The sequence below is a fragment of the Gracilinanus agilis genome, chromosome 1, assembly GCF_016433145.1.
Source record: "Gracilinanus agilis isolate LMUSP501 chromosome 1, AgileGrace, whole genome shotgun sequence".
Taxonomy (NCBI): domain Eukaryota; kingdom Metazoa; phylum Chordata; class Mammalia; order Didelphimorphia; family Didelphidae; genus Gracilinanus; species Gracilinanus agilis.
The window spans coordinates 248,238,413-248,263,544 of record NC_058130.1 but is presented as its reverse complement, the minus strand read 5'-3'; the positions used below and the strand labels follow the sequence as shown (position 1 = coordinate 248,263,544).

The following is a 25,132-nucleotide window of genomic DNA, read 5'->3' as shown; positions in this document are numbered from 1 at the left end:
ACAGAAGACCAGTAAGAGCAAGGCATTGGAGTTAAGTGACTTGCCCAGGGTCATACAACTGGGAAATGTCTGAGGCCCCATTTGAACCTAGGACTTTTTGTCTTTAGGCCTGGCTCTCAATCCACTGAGCCACCCAGATGACCCTAGGTCACTTAATCTTGTTTGCCTCAGTTTCCTCATATATAAAATGAATTGCAGAAGGAAATGATGAACCACTCTGGAATCTTTGCCAAGAAAACCCTAAATGGTATCATGAAGAATTGGATGTGATTGTAAATAAGTGAATAACAAAATAAATTAATGTTATAATTGCATTGGCAAGGTAGGGTAAATGGTGGCATTACCATGGACTTCAATTCCATAATATGACTTAAAGTGGAAAAAAAATAAGGATAGTAGAAAAAAGAGAGCCATACCTGTATTTCTGTTGACTCAGTCCCATGGGAGAGATTTCCATTTTGCACAGGTCCTAAACCTTCACTGCGTGGTGTTACTTCCACTTCAACACTTGTACTGTTTGGGAGTTCTATTTTTTCTGTGACATCATTCACAAATGGAAACATATGCAAGCACATACACACAGAGAGAACAAAGAATCAGTAAATGGGGTAAATGATCACATAATAAAATTACAGGTATCCATCCCTTCCCTATCATGACTTTTCCCATCATGGCTTTGATATATTGTGAGTTACCACAAGAAATTAAATGGGAATTTTTTTGGGAATTTTGCAGAAGCCACAGAAAGAGTTTAGAAACTCAGAAATGTATAAAATATATATATCAGATTGTATAATGTTGACATATTTTATCTTTTAATACCACAAATATGCATAATTAAAAAATGTAAACAGTCCATAAAAGAAATAAAAAAAAATCAGCCTGGCATAAAAGGACAACTAAAACATTTTCTGCAGATTTTCCTGATTGTGAGCACCCTTAACCCCTGGAAAGTAGAAAGAATAACTGTACTTTCTTGAACAATTCCTCCAATTCATAATTTATTAATCGATTATTCAACAGCTCTTCATTAAGTGCCTATTATGGGCCAGGCATTATGAGTATAAATACAAAAAAAATCAAACAATCCCTACTTACAATGAAAGCTAATATGCACAGAACATTTGCTAGGCTTTGTAAGGTCAAAATTAAATTATCCTGTCCTTGCCCTTTTGGAAGATATAATGCCGACAACTAGCTATGATACAAAATGGGATATGGTTCTTTCAATAGAGGTGCAAGCAAAGGATACCACTGAGGATGACCATGAAGCAAGGATCAGAGAAGGCTTCATGGAGAAGGTGACATTTAAAGGAGTAGATGGATGTGGGGAAGAAATGTCAACTATTGAGAATATATAAGCAAAGACAAAGAAATAGTGAAAAATGAGGCATACAGTATATGGAAGAGAAGAAAAGGTGGATTGCAACGGAAATGCTATAGAAAGGAAGAGAAAGGTGGCAGTATGAAGCTGCCCAAGACCTTGAGTTATGGAAAAGTTTAGCCATTTTCATGTAGGCAATAAAGAGCAGAAGGACTCTGAGCAGAGGAGTGACAAGATCAGATCTGTGCTTTGGGAAGATTGGTCTGTCTCTGAATGGATTGCTTGCCATGCCTGGTCTGTATTTCTTTCTTCTGCTTCATAAAGTTCCCCTTTTCCTTTATGAAGCATCTCCAGTACCATCTTCTCCTGATCCTCTGATTGCTATTGCCTTCTGTTCCAAACTACCTTATAGTTAACTTTTTATGTACATATTTATATTTATTACAAAATATTAAAATAACTATATGTTATACATCTTTGTCTCCTCCATCAGGTTATGAACTCATTGTGAGTAAGGATTTTTTCTCCCTTCTTTGTACCTATATCCCCAGTGCTTAACACAATCTCTGGCACATAGTAGGTGCTTATTTATACTTGCTAGTTGGTGATTTCTAGGGACTGGCAGGAGTCAAAGCTAATAGGTGAAAATGTTTTCTTTTAAATTCTAGAATTTCATCCCTTCTGTTTATTTTTCAGGACCCTCTATCTTTTGCCATATTCTGAATGGGCACTCTTATTGCCCTGGCTATTCAGAGCCTGTTAGGGCAGTGTCCTACTTTTGATGCATTCTGATTTGCCTGTTAAATTCTTTATTTCACATGTATTAAGATAAGTATTTATTTACTCCATCTACAAATTATACCCTTTTCTAGTTCAGGTAAAATCTTTGGCATTTTACCAAAGAGCCATTTAAGAATGGTTTATAACGGAAGTTTCACTTAATTCATAAATTACCCTCTTCTACCCTTCCTCTGGATATTTCTTTCCCAAAAGGGGAAGAACATTTCAGGCCTAAATGATAATTAATACAAATGCTGAGCAAATTGCAAACATATTGATGACTTTCTGAAGCCTGACAAAAACTGGTTTAGGAAAACAAGCTCTTCTCAGTCCCTTGTAGAGAAATTAGTTTGTTTATATCACTTAAGTATGACTCTAATTCCAATCAAGGCAAAGGGGGGATTTTCCGTAATCGATATAGAGATATAGCCTATAGGAGAATGGAAAACCCCACCTTGGATGGGAAATATGTTATTTGCTTTGAATCCAGTGGGTCATAAGGTGCTTCCTAATGGCCGTTGACATTTGCTCCAGGACTCAAGGGGAACAATCATTCCAGGTTGCCTGGAAATGAGCAAAATCCATTTTTGAAGTATGACAATTCTGTGACCTTGAATTTATTTATGTTAATGCTCCATACGGAGCAGTACTACTGAACTCCATGCACCAACAGTCTTGTTTTGTAAACGCCGCATGATGCCAGGAGGTAAAAAGATGCTCCAGAACTTTTAACCATTAGTCAAATACATCTTTCCTATTTCCATGCTGCCACTGCACTTGTGGATTTCAATAGAAGGTGAAAACCTAGTGGACAGTGACACAGTGAAAAAGCCAAGTTTATTGAAATAGCTTTTTTTTCCCCTCTGGGAAATTTAGTAAGGTTGAACTGTTTTGACTATGGGTATATGCCAACATAGGCATTTACTTAACAATTAACACTAGACTGATCCTTGGAGGGCGAACAAAGATTTGACCTGAAGGAGAAACTAATACAGTCATTAAGACTATAACTCCCCTAATAAATATACAGTATCCAGAGTGCAGCAGTATCACATTTTGTTTCTAGACAATTTTAGTTTTCTAAGTAACAGGATAGTTTATAAAAACAAATAGAGATCAGGTTAAATTTAGTTTAAATTTAGAATTAGAGAGCTATATAAGCCATACAGTTTTAAGAATAGGAACATTACGTTCCCAGTTAAAATAAAATGCTGGGATGTCATGATCTGGTTACCACACGATGCGCAGCTAAGGGAGCCTGAAATAGATGTGTGGTGATATCGCTGAATTCATCAGAAAGGAGTGGGGATGAGCAGGGACAGTGTGTCATATTGTTGTAAGCTGGTACTTTGTTACTCAATGAATTTGCTCTAGGCAATGGCATCTGTTGAAGTGCTGGACCCTAATCAAGCCTTCCAGAAAGGGCCCCCTCTTTTTTTTTTTTAAATTCTTATCATCCATTTTAGAATTGATGCTATGTGTTAGTTCTAAGGTAGAAGAAGAGTAAGGGCTAGGTAATGGGAGTTAAGTGACTTGTCCAGGGTCACACAGCTAGGAAGTGTCTGAGGCCAGATTTGAACCTCAAGGACCACCTGTTCCTAGGTCTGGCTCTCAATCCATTGAGCCATCTAGCTGTGTGGCCTCCCTCCCCCCTCCCCCTGGCAACTTTGTTAATTAATCTCCATTGGAGGAAAACTATCTTGAAATATTATAGTCTCTGGTTAGAAACTTCAGTCTAATGTACTCCCACATATAAGTTTATATTTACTTTGTAAATATTTTGTATCGATCCATCTTTATACATGTTGTTTCTCTTCAACAGACACTCCTTGAAGGCAGGGGCTAAATATTTATTAAACATTAACTATGCTCCAGGCACTGGGTTAAGGACTAGGGATACAAAAAGTCAAAAGACTCTGCCCTCTAAGAGCTCATAGTCTAATGGGGGAGACAAGCAAACAATTTTTGAAAATATAGTAAATTTACAAATAAAATATAAGTTTTAAATTATGAAACAAGTTATATAGACATCAAATGGGTAATAATTTAAAGACAGGAAGTATAAGAATTAAAGAAGATTGGTAAAGGCTTCCTATAGAAGATGGGATTTTAGTTGGGACCAAAAAAAAAAAAAGAATAAAAAAGCAAGCAAGCAAGCAAGCCAGGGGAGCCAGGTGGTGGAAATGAAGAGGGAGAACATATCAGGCATGGAGGTGCAGCCAGAGAAAATTCTTGTTGAATGAAATTGAAATCCCATTTCAGACTTCTACCAGGATTTCTTGACCATCCTCTGAATTCTCTGGAGGACATTTTGGACATATTCTGACCTTTCTGCCCCAAGCTCATACAAAGACAGAAGGAAACTTATTTCTCTAGACTTAGTTATGACATTATAGTCAATGGTGCATATTGGGGGCAATGTTCAAGATTTCAGTGGAGTCCTGAGAAATGCAAGGCAGTGTGTTCTCTTGTACTCACCCACATGGTTGGCAGTCCCATTATGCCTTTCATTATCATCCACCTGGCACTTTTTCTTGGCAATTTTGTGAAGTATTGAAGCCTTTTCTCTGAAGCGTCCTAAAGAAAGAGAGAAAGGAGGTGGGGAAGAAGAGGGTATGAGGGAGAGAGAATGAGAAAGAAGAAGGGGATCATTGCAAAGGAACAGACATTCAAACACAGTCAGCTTCATTGACGTCTAGTCCATCAGGGAGAGTTCATTCCTGGCCTTGTAGAAGGCAATGTTAATGTATGCATGTAACCATAATTCTTTCTTCCTTTACCCAACTTTCTTAGACTACTAGATCCACAGAGAAGAAGTCCGGTTTTATTAGGATCTTTTGACTTGACTACAAAATCAGTTAAAGTATCTAGAATTTGTAACTGCTCCCCTCATTCTTATTTTAAATTTTGTGGCTGAGGCTTACCATAGACCTGATTGAAGACAGCTGGATCACAGGAAGAACGCTTCCCTGGAATTGAACTGTATTCTTAGGCAATTGCAATGTATGTGAAGGTAAGTCAAGCATCCTGGTTCTTTGCTTTGGCTTTTCCTTTCAAACATGACTACAGAAATTAGTTTAATGACAGTCTGCGGTTTCTAAATGAAACAGGAGCTAGCATCAAAGCTTCCAACCAAAAAAGAGGATATGTTTTTTTCAGAGGATTTAGAAGATTGAAACCCCTTCATTGCAGGACTGCCTACTAATGTCTAGGAACTTGCAGATGCTATTTGATGAGAGAGGCAATGGAATCATTCTAGCCCAGCAAAGAATGTGAAACAGTGATAAACTAATGATAAATACAAATGGAAATTCAGTTTTAAAAACAGGTATGATCATGGATTATGGAATTGGTCCTGTTATTTGTTTGTGCCACAGTCAATGTGTAAATATTGAGCAAAAAATATACAAAGAGAACTAATAAAGCCTAGGACTGTTTGATTTTTATTTTTGTCCAAAAAATTAACTACAAGGTAATTTGAGGTAGCTCTAGGTGGTGCAGTGGATTAGAGCATTGGACCTACAGTAACTCCTCTTCCTGGGTTCAACTCTGACCTCAGGCACTTACAAGATGTGTGACTCAGGGCAAGTCACTTAACCTTATTTGCCTCAGTTTTCTCATCTGTAAGATGAACTGGAGAAAGAAATGGCAAACCAGTCCAGTATCTTTGTCAAGAAAACCCCACATGGGATCACAAAGAGTCAGACACAACTGAAATGACTGGACAACAGTAGTAGTTTAGAACAGAGGGCACTAGCAGTTGGAGGATCAGGAGAAGCTTTATGTAGAAGATGTTTCCTGAGATGCATAATAAAGGAAAAGCCAGACTTTATAAGGCAGAAGAAGGAAGGAAATGCAGACCAGCTATGGTGAACAGTTAGTTCTGAGAAAAGGTAAATCTAATCTTTTCATTCTTCTACTCTTTATTGTCTACACAAAAATGACCAAACTCCTTATTCTTCTACGCAAAGCCTCAGGCAGTTTCATGCTGATCCACTCTTTCTCCCTTTCTCCATTGCTATCTATCCTATCTTCTCCTCCATGTACCATTCACCTCACTTTTCACTATTTCTTTGCTTTTGCTTGTATATTCCCAATAACTGGCATATACCCTCACCTCCCCATCCCAGAAGGCTTGATGGAGAAGGGAGTATTTGGAGGAGGGGAATGAAGAAAAGAGAGGTAAAGGCTAGGCAGTTGGAGTTAAGTTACTTTCCCAGGGTCACACATCAAGAAGTACCAGAGATCAGGTTTGAATTCAGGACCTCCCACCTTCAGCATCTATTTTCTTAACTGTCATATCATGGTGTTGACTAATATAAGCTTGCTGTTCAGACACCTCCCACCCTCATCTCCCAGATATTTTTCAAAGGAATTGTTTTCTAAGCCACACCTCTCTATTCTGGACCAGATCTATCTTGGTGATTCAAGCATAGGATTAGAATATATTGAGACCTCCTAGGACCATTACATTGAGAAAATAACAACAAAAAGCCCTTTACTTATAACAAGACTTTAAAAAGAGATACTTCCTGGCTGAATTTAAATAAGAGACTACTCTTTTCTTCTTCTCCATTCACCATGGCCAGACAATCAGAAAGGCTAGATCAGAAAGAAGTTCCCTTAAGTTCAATGGGAATTCTGCTTAAACCTCCAAGATCAATTCCTTATAACTGAGTCTTTTTTGCCTCAGTCAGCAAGAAAGCCAAAAGAATGATGATTTCAGGAATGGCCTCCAATTTCACCAGAAATCAGTCCAACTGATATAAAAGAGATGCTGCTGCTCCTGCCATTTTCAATCCTTTAGTGGCAAAGTCTAGAAAATTTTCCAGAGTAACTTTCTTTAATAAAACAATTTTATTTTTATGTTTTTAAATTTTTATTTTTTAGAAAAATTTTCCATGGTTGCATGATTCATGTTCTTACTTTCCCCTTCACCTCCTCAACCCCCCCTCCCCCATAGCCAGTTTTAACATGTGTCATCGATTAAGACTTGTTTCCATATTATTGATAGTTGCATTGGTGTGGTCATTTCAAGTTTACATCCCCAATCATGTCCCCATCAGCCCATGTGTTAAAGCAGTTGTTTTTCTTCTGTGTTTCCGCTCCTGTAGTTTTTCCTCTGAATGTGGGTAGCATTCTTTTCCATAAATCCCTCAAAATCGTCCTGGGTCATTGCATTGCTGGTAGTACAGAAGTCCATTACATTCAATTTTACTGCAGTGTATCTGTCTCTGTGTACAATATTCTTCTGGCTCTGCTCCTTTCACTCTACATCAATTCCTGGAGGTCTTTCCAGTTCACATGGAATTCCTCCAGTTTATTATTCCTTTGAGCACAGTAATATTCCATCACCAGCATATACCACAATTTGTTCAGCCATTCCCCAATTGAAAGGCATACCCTCATTTTCCAGTTAATAAAACAATTTTAAAACAATTATGATGACAGGGTGTAGTTTGGCCTAAGAAGTTTTCGAGGAATAGTTAAGTATAAGAAATAAAAAGTAAAACATAAAATGACATATTCTTCTAAAAAGTACAGTTTATGCAGCATTTTTTCCCATACTTGTATAAAAAGTTTCACCTTTTCCCATAACATTTAAAAGCAAAGCATCTTTCTACAATTTTTATTCCTTGGTCTCTCAGACTCTAGGAAAGAGATTCCTGGAAACCTGTTAAATAAGAGAAATAATTTCCCCAGATTGTATAGATCCTTCTGAGAGGGGCAGAACCCCAGATTTATGGGAATTCCATGATTTGTGGGAAATGGAATAGGAAAGAGTTGGAGAGAATCAATTGGGATTAGATTTAAGAGTCGTCCATCTTTATCAAGTGAGTCTTTCTGGAAACTGGATCCAAGAAACTGCTGGAATTGTGAGCCTTCAGCCTTTTTAGCATAGCATCCTTAATTTTTCAAAAGTTCTGGGAGATGGGACCCTCAATGCTGATAATAAGTGACATGATGAGCAAGCTACTGTTTTAAAATTCCATTTCAGTGTTTAATAATGCCAGCTGCCTGAGGATATTGTAGGAGATGAAAATCCAGCAAATGTGATGGTGGCTAAGATTTTGAACCTGTTATGTAGTAAAATGAGTACTCTGATTAGACACTGGGCCCCATAAGAAAGAAAAATATGTTTTGTCAGGGCTTTGATGGTTGCCACTATAATAGTACAATTAACTGCAATGTTATATCCTGTATAACCAAGTAAAATAATAATAAAAATAGCTAGCATTTATATAGTACTTTAAGAGTTTGTATAGCACTTTGTATGTTATCTCATTTATCTTCACAACAACCCTGTGAAATAGGTTCTACTATTATCCTCATTTTACAGATAAGGAAATTGAGGCTGAGATACATTAAATGACTTGCCCAAGGTCACACAGTAAGTATCTGAGGCTGGATTTGAACTTAGGTCTTCCTGACTCCAGGCTCTTCATTCTATCCACTGTGCCATCTAGCTGCTTCTTAATAAAAAAAATTAAATGCTTTCTATGTGCCAGGTACAGTGCTGGGAATAAAGATACAATAAGACAGAAAGGCAATATCTGCCCTAAAAGAATTTAAAATTTTAATGATGGAAGCCAGCATATAAAAGGAACATGAAAAGTAGGAGTGGAATTGGAGGAGTAGAATGAAAGATAGACTAGAAAGGAATGAAGGTATAAATGGCTGTCCTGGTAATTTTCCTTAAAATGGAGGTTCCTAGAGAGATGGTAATCAGAAGATGGTAATCAGAAGTGGTGATCTGTTGGGTCATGATAGAGAAAGAAGTTTAGAGAATCAGAAGCAGATTCCAGAATGACATAATTATGCATTAATTGCAGTAATGGTAAACTTCTTGCCATGAGATCAGGGAGAGAGAAAATATAATCAGTTTATCAGAGACTAGTTGGAATCATATTGATTTTCAAAAGTAGATTCTCCAATATTCCCAGAGGGACATTATTAAGCTGAAAGAAACACCTTTGGTGAGTATACAATTCCTTGTTTGATGACTCACCTGATGTTTATTATCCAAAGACTATTTAACAGGTTTAATTCAATCGCTATAACTTCTAATAGTCTTCATTATGATGAAGAGTCTTCATTTATGGATGAGAGAGATATCTTGTAAGAGTTCTATTGAACAAATGCTTTTTCACAATCAACAAATAATATACACAACAGGATCTTATATTCTTTACATCTTTTAGTCAATTGTATAATGATAAAGCCAAAAGTCCATTGTTGAATATCTCTTGAAAAAGTCTTATTGTTTTCTTGTAGCACCTTCATAAAGGATGTCCTTGATTCACTGATAGATGACTTTCATAATGACTTTTATAGATCAAAGAACAAGCATATGTTTTTTTTTAAAAATTGATCTCTCCATTACTTTTTTCAGGCTTAATAGAGCTTGAGATTTCTCCCCTGCCCTATGTTTTTGATACATTCCCCTTTCAGATTCCTTGCATATTATTCTCATGATTCCTCAAAATGGAATTTTCACTTCCAATATGGATTTCCTTTTTTATAATACTTTGCCCATTCTAGCTGCCTTATCTTTATTTATTCTCTTTAGTGCTATTTCCACCTCTATTAGCACATCTGTGACTGTGATGTTAGGGTAAAAGTGTGGTAGTACCCACCATATTGATGGAGAAAATAGTTTAAGTCATTTTTTAAAAAAAATACATTTTCTCCTTTTTTTTGGTCTTTTTTCTTCCATTTTCTTTGTAGAATACCATTTTGAATGTCTCAGGATGACTTGCTTAGTGAAATATCTTGCCAAACTTTCTTTAAACTCATTTTATCCTCCATTGCCTTTTTCTGCTTTATGAGACAAGAGTACTCATAATTGCCAATAATTCTCCACTGGATTTTTACAAATGGGTTTATAATTTAACCTGGTGGTGCTTTTGGCAACCATTGCTTGCTGTTTGGCAAGTAATTCAGATGTTTGCTAAGGTGCTTTCTGGATCCTTCTGTTTCCTTGTTGTGGCAATCAGCTTACATTGTAGAAACCTGGATTAAAATTGTTATAGTTGGCATTGGTATTTCTGTTGTCTATTTCTCATTTTGATTGACAGTTTAATGTTTGAATAATTTATGGTTACGTTCCCCCCCAAATATATATACCATGTCATATCCCCCCCTTTTTTTTAATAGTCTGGGAAATTTAATGATAAAAATATTGAATGAAACAAGGCCCAACACAGCCCCCTTGGAGACTCCACTGGAAACTTTCAAGTTTACATGGAATTATTAATGTCTACTCAGAGTTATTTTATAAATGATTGATCGTTGGATTTTGGCCACTCAACCACTTCTAAAGCTATCTACTTGTTCAGTTGCTTACAGTATATCTTTTCCTTAAGAATCACATCAAATGGAGGCAGGTAGGTAGTACACCAAGATAGAGCACCAAGCCTGAAGTCAAGAGGACCTGGGTTTGAATTTCACCTCATATTTCCTAGCTGTGTGATCCCTGGCAAATCACTCAATCTTAAATGCTTGTCCCCTACTGTTCTTCCTTGGAACTGATACTTAGTACTGAGTCTAAGACAGAAAGTAAGGATTTCATCTTTATTATTAAAATATCCAAATATATTTTATTTCCCCAATTACATGAAATAACAATTTTCACGTACGTTTTCTGAAATTATAAAATCCATATTGTCTCCCTCCCTCCCTCTCTTCCCTCCTCTCTCTCAGAGGTAGTAAATAATTTGATCTGGATTATACATGTATTATCTTGCAAAAAATACTTCCATATTGGTCATTATTGTGAGAGAATACTCATATGAAACTCAAACCCCCCAATAAAACTGTAAATAAATTCATATGAAAGATAATATGCTTTGATCTGCATCTGATCCCAACAGTTTTTTTTCTCCGGAGGTGAAATAGCATTCTTTGTTATAAGTCCTTCAGAATTATCTATGGGTTTTTTTTTTAAAGAATCACATCAAATACTTAGCTAAAATCTAGGTATCTTCTTATTTATAGCATCTTCCAATCTACCGGTTTAATCATTCTTCCAAAAAAGAAAAAAAGAAATGTTTAGTATAGATGTCTGACCTGTTTTGATGAAGCCATACTGGACCTTATAATTACTGCTACCTTTTTGAGACAATCAATAATCATTTCTTTAATATTTTCTAATTTTTACAAGGAATTGAAATCAAGCTAGCTCACTGAAAGCTTCTGTTTTCCTTTTTTTTTTTTGGTCTGGAGTATGAAATAGTCATCTAGCACCAGAAAATGAAACATAATATGACAAAATATGCCGAAAGCTAACTAACTATTGTTTACAACTGCTCAAACTTTGTGAAAACTTAAAAACCTGCTTAACAGAACTTTTAATAGAAGTTACCTTCAAACATGTTTTTGTTATCCCTTGGCTGAAAGCAATCATTAGTATACTAGGAGAGTGACTGAATCAACCAGACCTGTCAGTTTTCCTAGAACCATTAGAGTGACTTATGGCTATCTGAATGAATCCCAGGAAGAGATTTTCTCCTCTTTAGACTGTTAAGAGTGATGGAATGAGCCAAGGTGAAGCATTAGTAGGTAAGTAATAGTCGGATCTTCAGGAACTTTATTCTTTTGTTCCCTTATATTCTGGAAGCCAAATTCCACTTAATCATACACTTTTCAGAGAAGAATGCGCCAGAATTTACTTTTCCCTGTGCTTTACAAGTCTGTTCCCAGTCTCACATGGTCTTAAATTCTAGAGAAATGTAAGATCAGAACTGCTGGGTAAGGTAATGTGGGAGCTGATTATAGAAACAGGGCAGAAAATTATGAAAATACACTTGAGTGTGTTAGAACAATGATTCTCAAAACTTTTCAGTAAGATATAGGTCCTTCTGTAGGCTCTCAGCCCTGAGCACCCTTTCTGTCCACCAACACCCCCAGATTTCCATATTATTGAGAAAGAGAATATACACTCTTTCCTTAGTTTATACCAAGTCTGAAAAGGCTAATGAGGTGAAGGGGTGGACCAGAGGACAGAGTTAGATGGGTATGGTAAAAAATTACAATACATTTTTGGGAGTGCCAATAGGATAGGAATTTAATTCCAAACAGATCTAAAAATCTTATACTTCCTTTAAATCTTATTGCTGGCAGGACTTATGGTCTTTCCCTTTTTCCAGTTTGAGCTAGGTCAGATCCAAATTGCTAGACTCACTCACAGTTATGGAATCGTTGAGCTGTCAGGGACCTTAGGACACACAAGCTGTCAGACATCTTGATCATCATGTAGCTCAACCCTGTCCTTTGGCAGAGGAAGAATCAATAAGAATCCATAAAAAGGGAGGCTCTGAAAGCTCTAGCTATTGGGAACAAAGGGTAGGAAATGAGAATCTGTCTTAGAATCAGTACTGTGTATTGGTTCCAAGGTAGAAGAGCAGTAGGGGGTAGGCAATGGGGGTTAAGTGACTTGACCAGGGTCACACGGCTAGGAAGAACCTGGGGTCAGATTTGGAATTCAAGACCTCCATTTTCTAGGCATGGCTCTCTACCACTGAGCCACCGAGCTGCCACCCCACCCCCCATATGTGTTTTTAAATCAAGATTCACAATCTTAAAATTGGAAGGTGGTGACTAGCTGTTCATTATCCCTAGTAAAGATAGATTAAGAGAAAAGGAGCTCATTTAATTGGATGGATTTCAGGTTAGCTCTGGGGAAGAACTTCCTATGTTGAGGGTTAAATAATCACTGAAGTGAATGATATATGAAAATCCTTCTTTCAAGATGAGAGAGCTATTTAGCTGTCTGTGTTGCCACCTGGAAGCAGAGGTCTAGATTACATGCTCTTTTTAGGTCATTATCTGGGTCAGCAAAGTATAATGGAAAGATGCATGGGACTCAGAGTCAGGAAACCTGGGTCAGAATCCATGTTCTGCTACCTAACACCATCAGCATGACCATGAGCAAGTTTGTTAACTTTTCTAAGCCTCAGTTCCTTTAAACTATAAACTGAGGGGTGGAAATAGGTGCTCTCTATAATGTCACTTTGAGGTCCAGATTCTATGATTTGATGTGATTTTGACACTTTTAAGAAGTGTGATTAAAGATATATTAAGATAACTTTTTAAAGAAGTCTAATATAATAGAGACTATATCACAACCTGAAATATAAAATTTCAATCTGATATATCTTGGTCAGAAATAAATAACAAGCAGGAGAGCAAGGTGGCTTAATGAATTGAGAGCCAGGACAAGAGACAGGAAGTTTTGGGTTCATATTTGGCCTCAGACATTTTCTAGCTGTATGACCCTTGGCAAGTCATTTAACCCCTGTTGCTTACCCCTCACCTCTCTTCTGTCTTGGAATCTCTACACAGTATTGATTCTAAGATGGAAGATAAAGGTTTAGGAAAAAAGAAATGAACAACAATCACTTCTCAGAGGACTAAAGGGGTTGTGGTTGGGAGAGCATTTGTTGTTTTAGCAAGAGATCTTTAACTAGGGATTCCAGCTCTACAAAGGATCTAGGGATAGATTTAACTTGTTCAGGGGCAACTAGGTGGTTCAGTAGATAAAATGTCAGGCCTGAAGTCAGGAAGATTCATGTTCAAATGTGGCCTCAGACACTTCTAACTGTACAATCCTGGGCAAATCGCTTAATCCTGTATGCCTCAGTTTCCTCATCTGTAAAATGAGCAGGAGAAGGAAATGACAAATTACTCCTGTATCTTTGCCAAGAAAATTCCAAATGGTGACATGAAGAGTTGGACACTAGCAAAAACAAATGAACATCAATAATAAAAACAAAATGAATTTATATAGAAAAAATAACATCTTTATTTTCACTAGCTTCTAATTGAAAGTTAGCATTTCCCTTAATTATGAATATAGTAATAAAATATTATTCTGAATAGGGATCCATTGGCTTTACTAGATTGAAAAAGGGTCTATGACACACAAAAAAAGCTCCTGCCCTAGAGAGAAAAATGAAAGTATAAAGTCATAGACTGAAGATGCAAGAATTGTGGGGGCAAATAAGAATCAAGATCCTAGACCAAATTACTTTGACATAAAACAAACTGCCCCAAACTGTAGCACATAATAACCTTTTTTTTTTATAACCCTTGTACTTCGGTGTATTGTCTCATAGGTGGAAGATTGGTAAGGGTGGGCAATGAGGGTCAAGTGACTTGCCCAGGGTCACACAGCTGGGAAGTGGCTGAGGCCGGATTTGAACCTAGGACCTCCTGTCTCTAGGCCTGACTCTCACTCCACTGAGCTACCCAGCTGCCCCCACATAATAACCTTTTGATAGCCTTTTCACTCAAAGGAAATGGATTTGGCTTCTGCCCTGCTGTTAATTAATTAAAATAACCCCTGAAAATTCCCTCACTTCTTCACCATTGAACCTGTAATAGGCAGTATTACAAAAGGAACTCTTTAGGTTGGCAATCAGATTAGCTCCCTGCTGCCCCAATACATTTCACACACTAAGAAACACTGATTGACAGGCACACACAAAACCCCCCAAAAACCAATCAAGGGCCCAGGAATCTTTGGGATAAAGCTTGGTGAGCAAGGATTAGTTTTTATTTTTATTTCTTTATTTTTGGATGGATGGGAGGGAAGTGGGGGTGAGAGTAGGCAGCATAATAGGAAACTTGAATAAATTTTTTTTTATTCTAATTTTCCTTTCTCGTGCCCTTTATTTCTTATAACTTTAAAAAAAACTGTTTCTTAATGTGATGGTAATTAGCTTAAAGAATAAAAGCACCTTTGAGAACATTCCCTCAAAGGACTTCTATTTCTTCCTGGTCCTCTTTCTAGAAATCTAGTATGGAATATATATGCTGGAATATACATATATTAATATACATATTATACTCCATGAGTGCCATCCATTATATGAAAGTTCAGAATAGAATTGCTTGAATACTTAAGTGGATCTGTGATTTTGATGTAGGTAAACCTTCTTGCTAACAGTGCTTCTGCAGTGCCTTCTTTGATTGGTGAGTTCCTGCCTGGAACCACTTTTTCTTGAAGAGCCCTGACCATCCATGCTCACTTCTCTCTTAGTTCCTTTCTTGATTCTCTGGACTGTTCTACCTTGCCCCCTGGATATTGCCTCTTTTCCTCTGTTTTCCAGCTCCCTTTTATGTGTTTTCTTTTCCATTTGAATACAAGCCCCTTATGGGTTGGGACTATTGTTTTTCTTGTATTTGTATACCCAACATTTAATACTTTGTTGCTGTTCCTTAATTGTCTCTGATGTGACTCCATGGGCCAGAGCCAACCATGGGCTGTTCTTGGCAAGGATACTCAAGTGGTTTGCCATTTCTTTCTTTGGTGGACCCGTTGGATCTTTTTGTCAGGCAATCAGAGGTTAAGTGACTTCCCTAGGGTCACACAGCTAGGAAGTATCTGAGGCTAGATTTGATCTCTGTCTTGGAAGTAGCATTTAATACATGCTTTATCTATAATTCATCATATTTCTCCAGTTCTATCTATCCCTGCCCCATCATCTCTCAACTCTCTCTTGCCCCCTTCTTTCTCTATATTATCCCATGCTCTCACCATATGACCTGCCCACCTATTTTCTATTCATACATCTCTCTGATGGTATTATCTATACTACCTCTTTCGTTCAATTTTTCATGGGTGATGTGTTGCAGTCTACTCATGTTACCATGTGCCTCTCCATTATCTTTCGGGGGACCCTAATTTTCAAGTCTTTGGATATTCAAGTAGTTCATAACTTGCAGACATATAACATCACTGGAAAATCACTTTTTATTCATTGATAACAATTTAGAAGGAAACTTTTCTGATGCCTTGTACACAAGAACAAATAGCTCATTACCCACAGGAAAAAGTTCAAATGAACACAATTTATTTTATTCTCCAGTATGATCCTGAGAAATTTGCATTGGTTACTGCCACATATCCTTCCTTAACTTGTACCACCCACCTCCTTTCCCCAACTTCTTGTATTTTATAGGTTTTGAGATAAAAGAAATATTCCAAGGTAATTTATCAATGCAAGAAAACTGTTCCTACATTAACCAAAAATTTAGCCCCTCTACATTCCATTAACTAAAACTCTTCCCCTAATAATAGAAATACAAATAATAATGGAAAACCAAAAACAAGAACATGCTTTAAAATAAAAATTTTAAACCCTTAGCTTCTGTCTTGGAACCAACATATTATTGGTTCCAAGGCAGAAGAGAGGTAAAGGCTAGGCAATGGGAGTTAAGTGACTTGCCCAGGTAACATAGCTAGGAAGTGTCTGAGGTCAGATTTGAATCCAGGACCTCCCATCTCTGGGTCTGTTTTAAAATAATTTAAGAAAGCCATTAACTTAGGCATCTATGCAAATGGGTCATATCACATATGTACCTAAATTCTTGACTTTTGATTTAGAGACCTTTTTGTATTATTCCAGACAAGGAATCCAACTGCTATTGAAGAAAATAACAGTGATGGGCAAACTAGGCCTGTGGGCCAGATGTGGCCCCCTGAAATGTTCTATCTGGCAGCTGCAACATTATTCCTAATCTGATGAATACAATGAGTAGGATACAATACAATGAAACTTCTAAAGAGTTGCCTTAGAACCAGACTGACAGATGAGCATTTCCTTTCCTTTGGTCCCCTCTTTAAAAAGTTTGGCCATCACTACTTTAAAATATTCATTGTTTCACTAATGCAACTTGAACACCATGACATCACAGTTATTTATCAGCCTCCTAAACTGCTATGGGCAGCTTGGTGGCACAATGCACAAAGTGCCTGGCCTGGAGTCATGAAGTTCAAATCTGGCCTGAGACACTTACCAGCTGTGTGACTCTGGGCAAGTCACTTAACACTTTTTGTCTCAGTTTCCTCATCTGTAAAGTGAGCTGGAGAAGAAACAGACAAACCACTCTAGTATCTGAGTATTTGAGGAAAATCTCAAATGAGATCACAAAGTCAGACACTATTAAAGTTACTGAACAACAAACTGCAGTGACTTCCATCTTTATTCCTCCTCAGTCACCTCTAAAGAATGATTGTGCCTTTGACTGACCATCATCAATAACTGTTCTACCTCCATGATTCCAAACTCCAACATTACTTTCTCCAAGCACAACCTAATATGCTTCCCTCTCTGCTTCTTCCTTACTTCTCCTAAAACCATTTTTTTTGCCCTCTCCATGATCTCCAGCTCCTTCATTCTTTTTTTATTCTCTCATGCCACAACCTTGCTCTGCAATGACTTCCCTTCCTTTGAGGTCTTGCTCTGATATTGTGGGAGATAACTTCAAACTCCTTTCCCTATTGTTCTATATTTATTCAAACTGTACTAAATTCTGAAACTGGGTTAGTCCTGCTATCTGCTTTCTCCAGTTGCTAATAGAGGAGGTCATGTATCTGTGCTGTTTGGGTTCATGGTGAATTTTATTATTTAATCTCCAGTTGGCCATCTCTGCTACATAGGCTTGAATTTCATGTACTGGAAGCACCTTCTCTCCATTTGGCTTCTCCCTTGGATCGACTAGTTCTTGCCACGACCTTTATTTAAGGAGGACGCCCACGTCACCCATGTCTCCATTCCTCTCTAAGCTGTACTCTTGACTCTCCTGGATTTTCTCTACAAGTGTTCCCCTCTCATACGATACCTTCACTTCTACCCCTCCCCACTTTCAGCTTTGTTTTTTACTTGTTGTCTTCCCCAGTTCTAATATAAACTCTTTGAGGAATGAAATTGTCTTTATTTCTACTTGTATTTGTATCCCCAGCCAGCACATAGAGAGTACGAAACAAATGCTTGTTCACCTGTTTCTGACTTGACTCCTTTTAGTCTTTTATGGTTAATTCTCTAGCATGCTCTCCGTGGTGGCTAGTTCAGAACTTTTCCTTTCTCCTCATACTTCATACACATTTCCTGTCCTCTTTCTCTCAGCAAATAACCTAGAAGACTTTGTTCTGGACTCTTCTCTTTTGACTCTATATAATCTTACTGGTAATTTCAATAGCTTCCATGAGTTCAATGATCATCTCTATGGAGAGGATGCACAGATCTATTCTATGCCCAGATATATATTCAGCCCTCATCTCTCTTCTGATTTGTAGTCATACATCATTAGCTTCTTCAAGATCTTGAATTGAATGACTCAATAGGTATCTCAAACTCAACATGTCTAAAACAGAACTCATTATTTCCCCCCTCCAAACTTCCCTTCTCATAAACTTTTCTCTATTTTGAGAGAACCACCAACCTTCACAACCTTAGGCTCATGCTTTCCCCCCCTCTTACCTGTTATTTTAGAATTAATACTAGGTATTGGTTCCAAGACAGAAGAGTGGTAGGGATAGGCAACTGGGGTTAAGTGACTTGCCCAGGATCACACAACTAGGAAGTGTCTGAGGGCAGATTTGAACCCAGGACTTCCTGACTCCAGGTTTGGTGTTCTATCAGTTGTGCCCCTTGGGCTCTTCTCTTGATTCCATTTTATCACTCATCCCATACATCCAATGCTTTGCTAAATCTTGTCATTTATCCCTTTCTGACATATCTATTATATGTCCCCTTCTTTCCACTCACATTGCTCCAATTCTAGTTCAGACTTTTATCACCTCTTTCCAGGACTATTGTAATGGCTTGTTTTTCTATTTTTAATTGTCAACAATGGGCAGCTAGGTAGCATAGTGAATAGAGCTCTAGGCCTAGAATCGGGTTCAAATCTCTCACCACTCTAGTCCATACTCCACTCAGTTACCAAAGTGATCTTCCTAAAATCTGGGTCTGACCCTGTTACCTCCTGCTTAGTGGCTCCCTGTTACCTCTAGAAACAAATATAAATTTCTGTGGCATTGAAAGCTTTTTGTAACCTGTCCCATTCCTATTGTTCTAATCTACCTTTCTTATTACATTTTACCCCACCTCTGAGCATTCTATAATCCAGCTACATTGATCTACTTATAATTTTTTGAACATGACACTCCACCCCTCTCGATCTTTTTACTGGCTGTCTCTCATGCCAGAACTGCTCTGCTTTTTTCCCACCTTGCTCCTTAGTTTCCCTGACTTCCTTCAAGAGTCATCTCAAGTCCCACTATCTGGAAAATGCCTTTTCAGGTCCCTCCAGATGTTAGTATCTTCCCTTTTAGATTATTTCCAATTTACTCTGTATATATCTTTTTTCTGTTTTTTTTTTGTTTTGTTTTTTTAAACCCTTGTACTTCGGTGTATTGTCTCATAGATAGAAGAGTGGTAAGGGTGGGCAATGGGGGACAAGTGACTTGCCCAGGGTCACACAGCTGGGAAGTGGCTGAGGCTGGGTTTGAACCTAGGACCTCCTGTCTCTAGGCCTGACTCTCACTCCACTGAGCTACCCAGCTGCCCCTGTATATATCTTATTGTTGTTATTGAGTCTTTTCAGTTGTGGCCAGTTCTTCATGACCCTGTTTGGGGTTTTCTCGGCAAAAATACTGGAGTTGTTTGCCATTCCTTTCTCCAGCTCATTTTACAGACAAGGAAACTGAGGCATATAGGGATAAGTGACTTTGTAACTACAAAGCTAGTAAATGTCTGAGGTCAGATTTGAACTCAGATGAGTTTTCTGACTCCAGACCTGACACTATCTACTTTGCTACCTGACTCCAGGCTAGCTGCTTTATCCACTGTACCAACTAATTACTCAAAGTCTCCTAGTGATTTATATATCTTGAATGTATCTAATTATTTTATGTTGTTGTTCCCATTAGTCTGTGAACTGTTTAGAGCAGGGGATACTTTTGCCTTTTTTTGTACTCCCCAGTATGGAACACATATTAAGCTCTTTATAAATGCTTGTTGACTGTTATTCCTTTTTAAACCTTTACAGACTATACATATAATACAAAAGTATTATATCAATTCTAAGACAGAAGAGTGGCAAGGACTAGGCAATTGGGGTTAAGTGACTTGTCTAGGGTCATATAGCTAGGAAGTGTCTGAGGCCAGATTTGAACACAGGTCCTGACTCCAGGCCTAGAGCTCTATTCACTTTGCTACCTAGCTCCTTGCTGACTGTTAAAAATAGAGGCCACCTGCCATAAATTCTTTATTTTCACTTATCTATATTCCCAATTCCCTTTTAGTCATCCTCTATTCTCTTTCTTTTCTCTAGTCTCTAATGAGAAGAAGGGGGCTTTAACTTTTACTAACTTTTCCACTTTTCTTCTTGGTTCCTTAATTCCATCTCTACTCATCTCCTCCCTCAGTAATTCCCTTGCTTGTTCTCATCTTCAATGCCTCTGAATCCATTAGCCAAGTTCCTAAAAAGTGTTGTTTATTCTTGATCACCAGTTCCAAATCATGCCACTTTATTCCAGATATCATTTCAATGTTCTCCCTTACACTCTGCCCTTGGAACCATTTTGGGCTCTGTTAAGTGAATTTTTACTTTATTTTGCCTGGAATAAGGCCTCCACCTGAGGTCCTGTCTTCATGTTCAAACCATGTCACTTCTTATCCAGTCATCATTCTCTACCTCTTCCCCTCAGGAATATTGGGCTCTGCCTTTGGAATGCTGGGATCTGGTAGGTGGGATTTTGTTCCAAATCAAGCCTTCATGCCACTTCCTGGACATCTCTACATGTAATTGTGCCCCAAATATTCCTTGTTCTGGCTCTTTACTCTATGAATCCTTCCTCTTTTAGAATATATAACCTTCTTGGAGGCAGGGAATAAATGGCTTTCTTGTATTTGTTTCCCCAGCACTTAGCAGGCATATAAGTGCTTAAAATGTCTACCTACCTACCCACCCACCTACCTACCTACCTACCTACCTACCTACTTACCTACCTACCTACCTATCTAACTATCACCTATCTATCTAATACATCTATCCATCATCTCTTGCCCAATTCTTTGATCATATATCATCTATTTAATTTATCTATCCTACTATCATCTGATTCAGCTAGCATGTATCACCTATTCAATTCATCAATCCATCTAACATCTATCATCTGTCTAAACCATCTAGCTGTCATGTATCAGCTATCTAATTCATTTATAATCACATTTATCTACTCATCTATCTGGGGCAACTAGGTGACACAGTGGATAGAGCACTGTGCTTAGAATCAGGAAGACTCATGAAGAGTTCAAATCTGGCCTCAGATTCTTATTAGCTCTGTGATTCTGGGAAAGTCACTTCACCCTGTTTGTCTCAGTTCCTCATCTATAAAATGAGCTGGAAGAGGAAATGGCCAACCACTCCAGTGTCTTTGCCAAGAAAACTCCAAACAGTCATGAAGAAATGGACACGACTGAAATGACTGAACAACAACTCTTATTTATCATATACTTACCTATCTATCAATCCATTCATCTATCTATCTATCTATCTATCTATCTATCTATCTATCTATCATCTCTTTTTAATCTCTCTATGTATATATGTATGTATACATATATATACTCATTATGCCTATTGCCCTCACTTCTTAATACTTTACAGTTTATTTTTTGATCCCAACATTGATTGATACTGCTGACTCCAAGAAAACCAATGAGCTACTAATTAAATGCAATAGCCTTTTTCTCATTAATAATTCTTTTTGATCTCCCTGCTATTTTGCAAATAAATTGATATACACATTAATATCCTCCTGGACATATGGTAGACATCTCAAACAACATATCTAAAATGGAATTTCTTATTTCTCCACCTAAACCTTTCTCACCCAAATTCCTCTAATTCTGTTGAGGATAGCATCATCCTTCTAGTTCCCCAGGTTTGTATCTTGAGGTATCAAGGTTGATTTTTCTTTCTCCTTCCCATATCCCATTGTTTGCAATGTGTTGTCTATTTTCTACCTTTAAAACATCTCTCCCATCTCTCTCCTCTTCATTCACATGGCTACCAGGTTTTCATCAGCTCTCTCCTAGACTACTATAGTACTGCATTAGTTTCTTGATTATTCTCCCTGTTTTCAGAATCTTCCCTCTTCAATCCATCTATCACAGTATAGATATGTCATAGTTGGCCTAAGGCAGAGGTCTGATATATATATATATATATATATATATATATATATACTGCTCCCTTGCCAAACAAAACAAAAACCTCTTACTAGCTCCTTAATGCCTATATAAATTCTGTAGTCTTACATTTAAGGCCTGTTATATTCTTGTCTTCCACATACATCTCTGGTCTGATTTCCTACTCTTCTTCTTCAATATGTCAAATTGCATTAATTGCCATTCACCAAACTTAATATTCCATCTACTCTCATGTATTTGCATAAGCCATTCTTCATGCCTAGATTGCATAGTTTCCTCATCTTCACACCTTAAAATTTTTTCAAGGCTTAACTAAGGTGCTATCTCCTCTGGAAGACTTCTCTGATTTTTTTTTTAGACTTTAATGCTCTCTCCTTTCTCAGTTATGCATGCCATACTTATCTATGTTCATAATAAGAATAATAATAGCTAGCCTTTAAGTTGAGCCTTCAGGTTTGCAAGGTGATTTATAAATGTTATCTCATTTTATCTTGACAATAACTTGTGAGGTAGATACTATATTATCCTCATTTTATAGATGAAGGAAACTGAGGCAGAGGTTAAGTGACTTGCCCAGGCTCACACATTAGTAAATGTCTGGATTTAGATTTTAACTCTGGAATTCCTGACACTATCCTATAGCTATCCATGTTTCTACCTATAATAGAAAGGAAGTTCCTTGAGGGCAGGAATTATTATTATCATTTTTTTTTTTGGTCTTTGAATCCCCAGAGCCTGGCACAATGCATTTAATAGATGCTGAATGTTTGCTGAATTAATTTGAATTAACCACAACTTACATTGATAGAGGCCTTAAGGTTAACAAAGTGCTTTAGTAAATTATTTCATTTGATCCTCATAACATTAATCCTGTGAGGTAAGCAATAGAAACTTTATTTTCCTAATTTTATGAATGAGAAAACTCAAGTCAAAGGTTAAATGACTTGCCCTTGGTCCTATAGCTAGCAAATAAAAGAACTAGAATTTGAAGTTAACTCTCATTGGAATTCTTAACAATCTTCTGTTTACTAAAACAGGTTGTCCTTATTGGATGCTATTATCTTTTATGATATGCTAATAAAATCAAAGAATCATAGGACTTAAAGTTGGAAGGATATCTAAAGGTCATCTAGCCTAATCCTCTTATAAGCAAGTTGTTTTCCTTGGGGAATTTCGGGTTAACTTAATAAGTTAATAGGACAAGACTTTCAGCCCTCATTATTACACTAAAGTTAGCATCCTATTTGGAAATATAGGTTTATAAAAAATTTGGCACCAGTCTTATCCCTATATTTTTGAAGACAGAAACAATCACTAATTGTGTGCTAGCATTTCAAAGCACGTCTAGACTCCTCAGCTAAATGTTTCTGAGATCTTAGATGGCAGGATTCAGTTCATTTCAGATTTAACAAGAATTTCATCAACCGGGAGTAAAATTTGCTGAACTTAATTGAAAAAAATGTCTCCCCTTTATTAATTTTGGTGCCCATTTTCTTCCCTTCCCCATACATGCCTACTACCCTTAAAAAAAGCATCCACACACCAAAAAATCAAATGCTAACCTTCTGCCCTGGAATTGATAAACCATACTAAGTATCAGTTCCAAAAGAGAAAAGAGGTAAGGGCCAGGCAACTGGGGTTAAGTGACTTTCCCATGGTCACACAGCTAGGAAGTGTTCTGAGGCCAGCTTTGAACCCAAATTCCCCCAATTCTGGTGTGCTACCTAGCTGTCCTTCCCCCACATCCACTTAAAATGAAAGATTTGCAAGAAGAAATATTCTAGCATTTTATAAAGGTAGTGTTCTAATTTGATTAGAAATGGCAATTTTGCATTTTCAGTTCTAAGGCTCCTGGGAAAAGAAAAGTTCCAAACCTTTGCAGCCTGCTGTCAACTGAGCAACTTCTGGATAGGCAAAATGACTTTTTAAAAAATTTTGTTAGGGCTAGTTTTTCTGCTGTTTTTATTGTTGGTGATAAAAAGAAAAAGAAATAGGTGCAATGAATTTTGAAAAGCTAGGTGGGATTCTTATTAAAAGATATCCCTAAGACCGATATCAGGAAAGCAGCAGTTTGTGGCTGTGTTTTGGCACACAGCTCTTTGGGCATACTGACAGAGCTGATGAGTTACCTTTAATTATATACTTTAGCTAAAAGGGTTGGGGCTGGATCTGTGATTTCTTTGGTACAGTTACAGAGAACTTAGGGGTGAAGAAACTCCTTTTACATATAGTGGCAGCTTCACTGAAACTCATAGTCTTAGCACAGAGGTTCTTAACCTGAAGTTTGTAATTTGTTTATAAAAAATATTTGAGGGCAGGTAGATAGTAAAGTAGATAAAGTGTCAGGCCTGGAGTCAGGAGGACCTGGGTTCAAATTTGATCTTAGACATTTCTTAGCTGGATGACTCTGAGCAAGTCACTTAACCACAATTATACCTTTTCAACGCTTCTGTTTTAGAACTGATACTAGGACAGAAGGTAAGGGTTTAAAAAAATTGGGTACTTATTTCAATATGATAATTTTCCTTGACAATCCTCTGTATTTTACTTCCGCATTAAACAATATTATCTGAAGAAGGGGACCATAGGCTTTACCAGATTGTCAAAGGGGCTCATGACCCCCAAAAGATTAAGAACTTAGAATTGCCTAGAGCAATGGTCAAACTGAAATAGAAAATAGGACTGCAAAAGTATACATTAGGATGTCTACTGACTTTAAATTGACTTAGAAAAAATGGTATGAACATTATCTCTGTTTATTGCAATTTTATTTATTTTGTTAAACATTTCCCAATTATATTTTAATCTGTTTTAGCTGCATTGGGAGCGTTGTGGGCTACATGCAGCATACAGACGTTGAGTTCGATACCTTCAGCCCAGAGCACTGACACGTTATAATTTTCCCAGGGTCATACTGCCCAGTATGTCTGAAAAGGTAGGATTTCTTGGCTTTGAAGTCAACTCTCTGTCCACTGTGCCTGCAGTCTAGTTAAACAACCAGATAAATTTGCAATTTACTATCTCC

The 25,132-nt window shown here is 37.4% G+C and overlaps 1 protein-coding gene across 1 annotated transcript in view; it reads right to left on the bottom strand.

The window, feature by feature from the left end:
* SLC24A2 (solute carrier family 24 member 2) overlaps positions 1 to 25,132 on the bottom strand; it is a 328,495-nt gene that overhangs the window by 76,112 nt on the left and 227,251 nt on the right. The window contains exons 7-8 of the mRNA XM_044660717.1: positions 4,583 to 4,681; positions 417 to 535 (exon numbers count right to left, since the gene is read on the bottom strand). Of these exons, the coding sequence (XP_044516652.1) occupies positions 417 to 535; positions 4,583 to 4,681 (218 nt within the window). The remainder of the gene's footprint in view (positions 1 to 416; positions 536 to 4,582; positions 4,682 to 25,132) is intronic.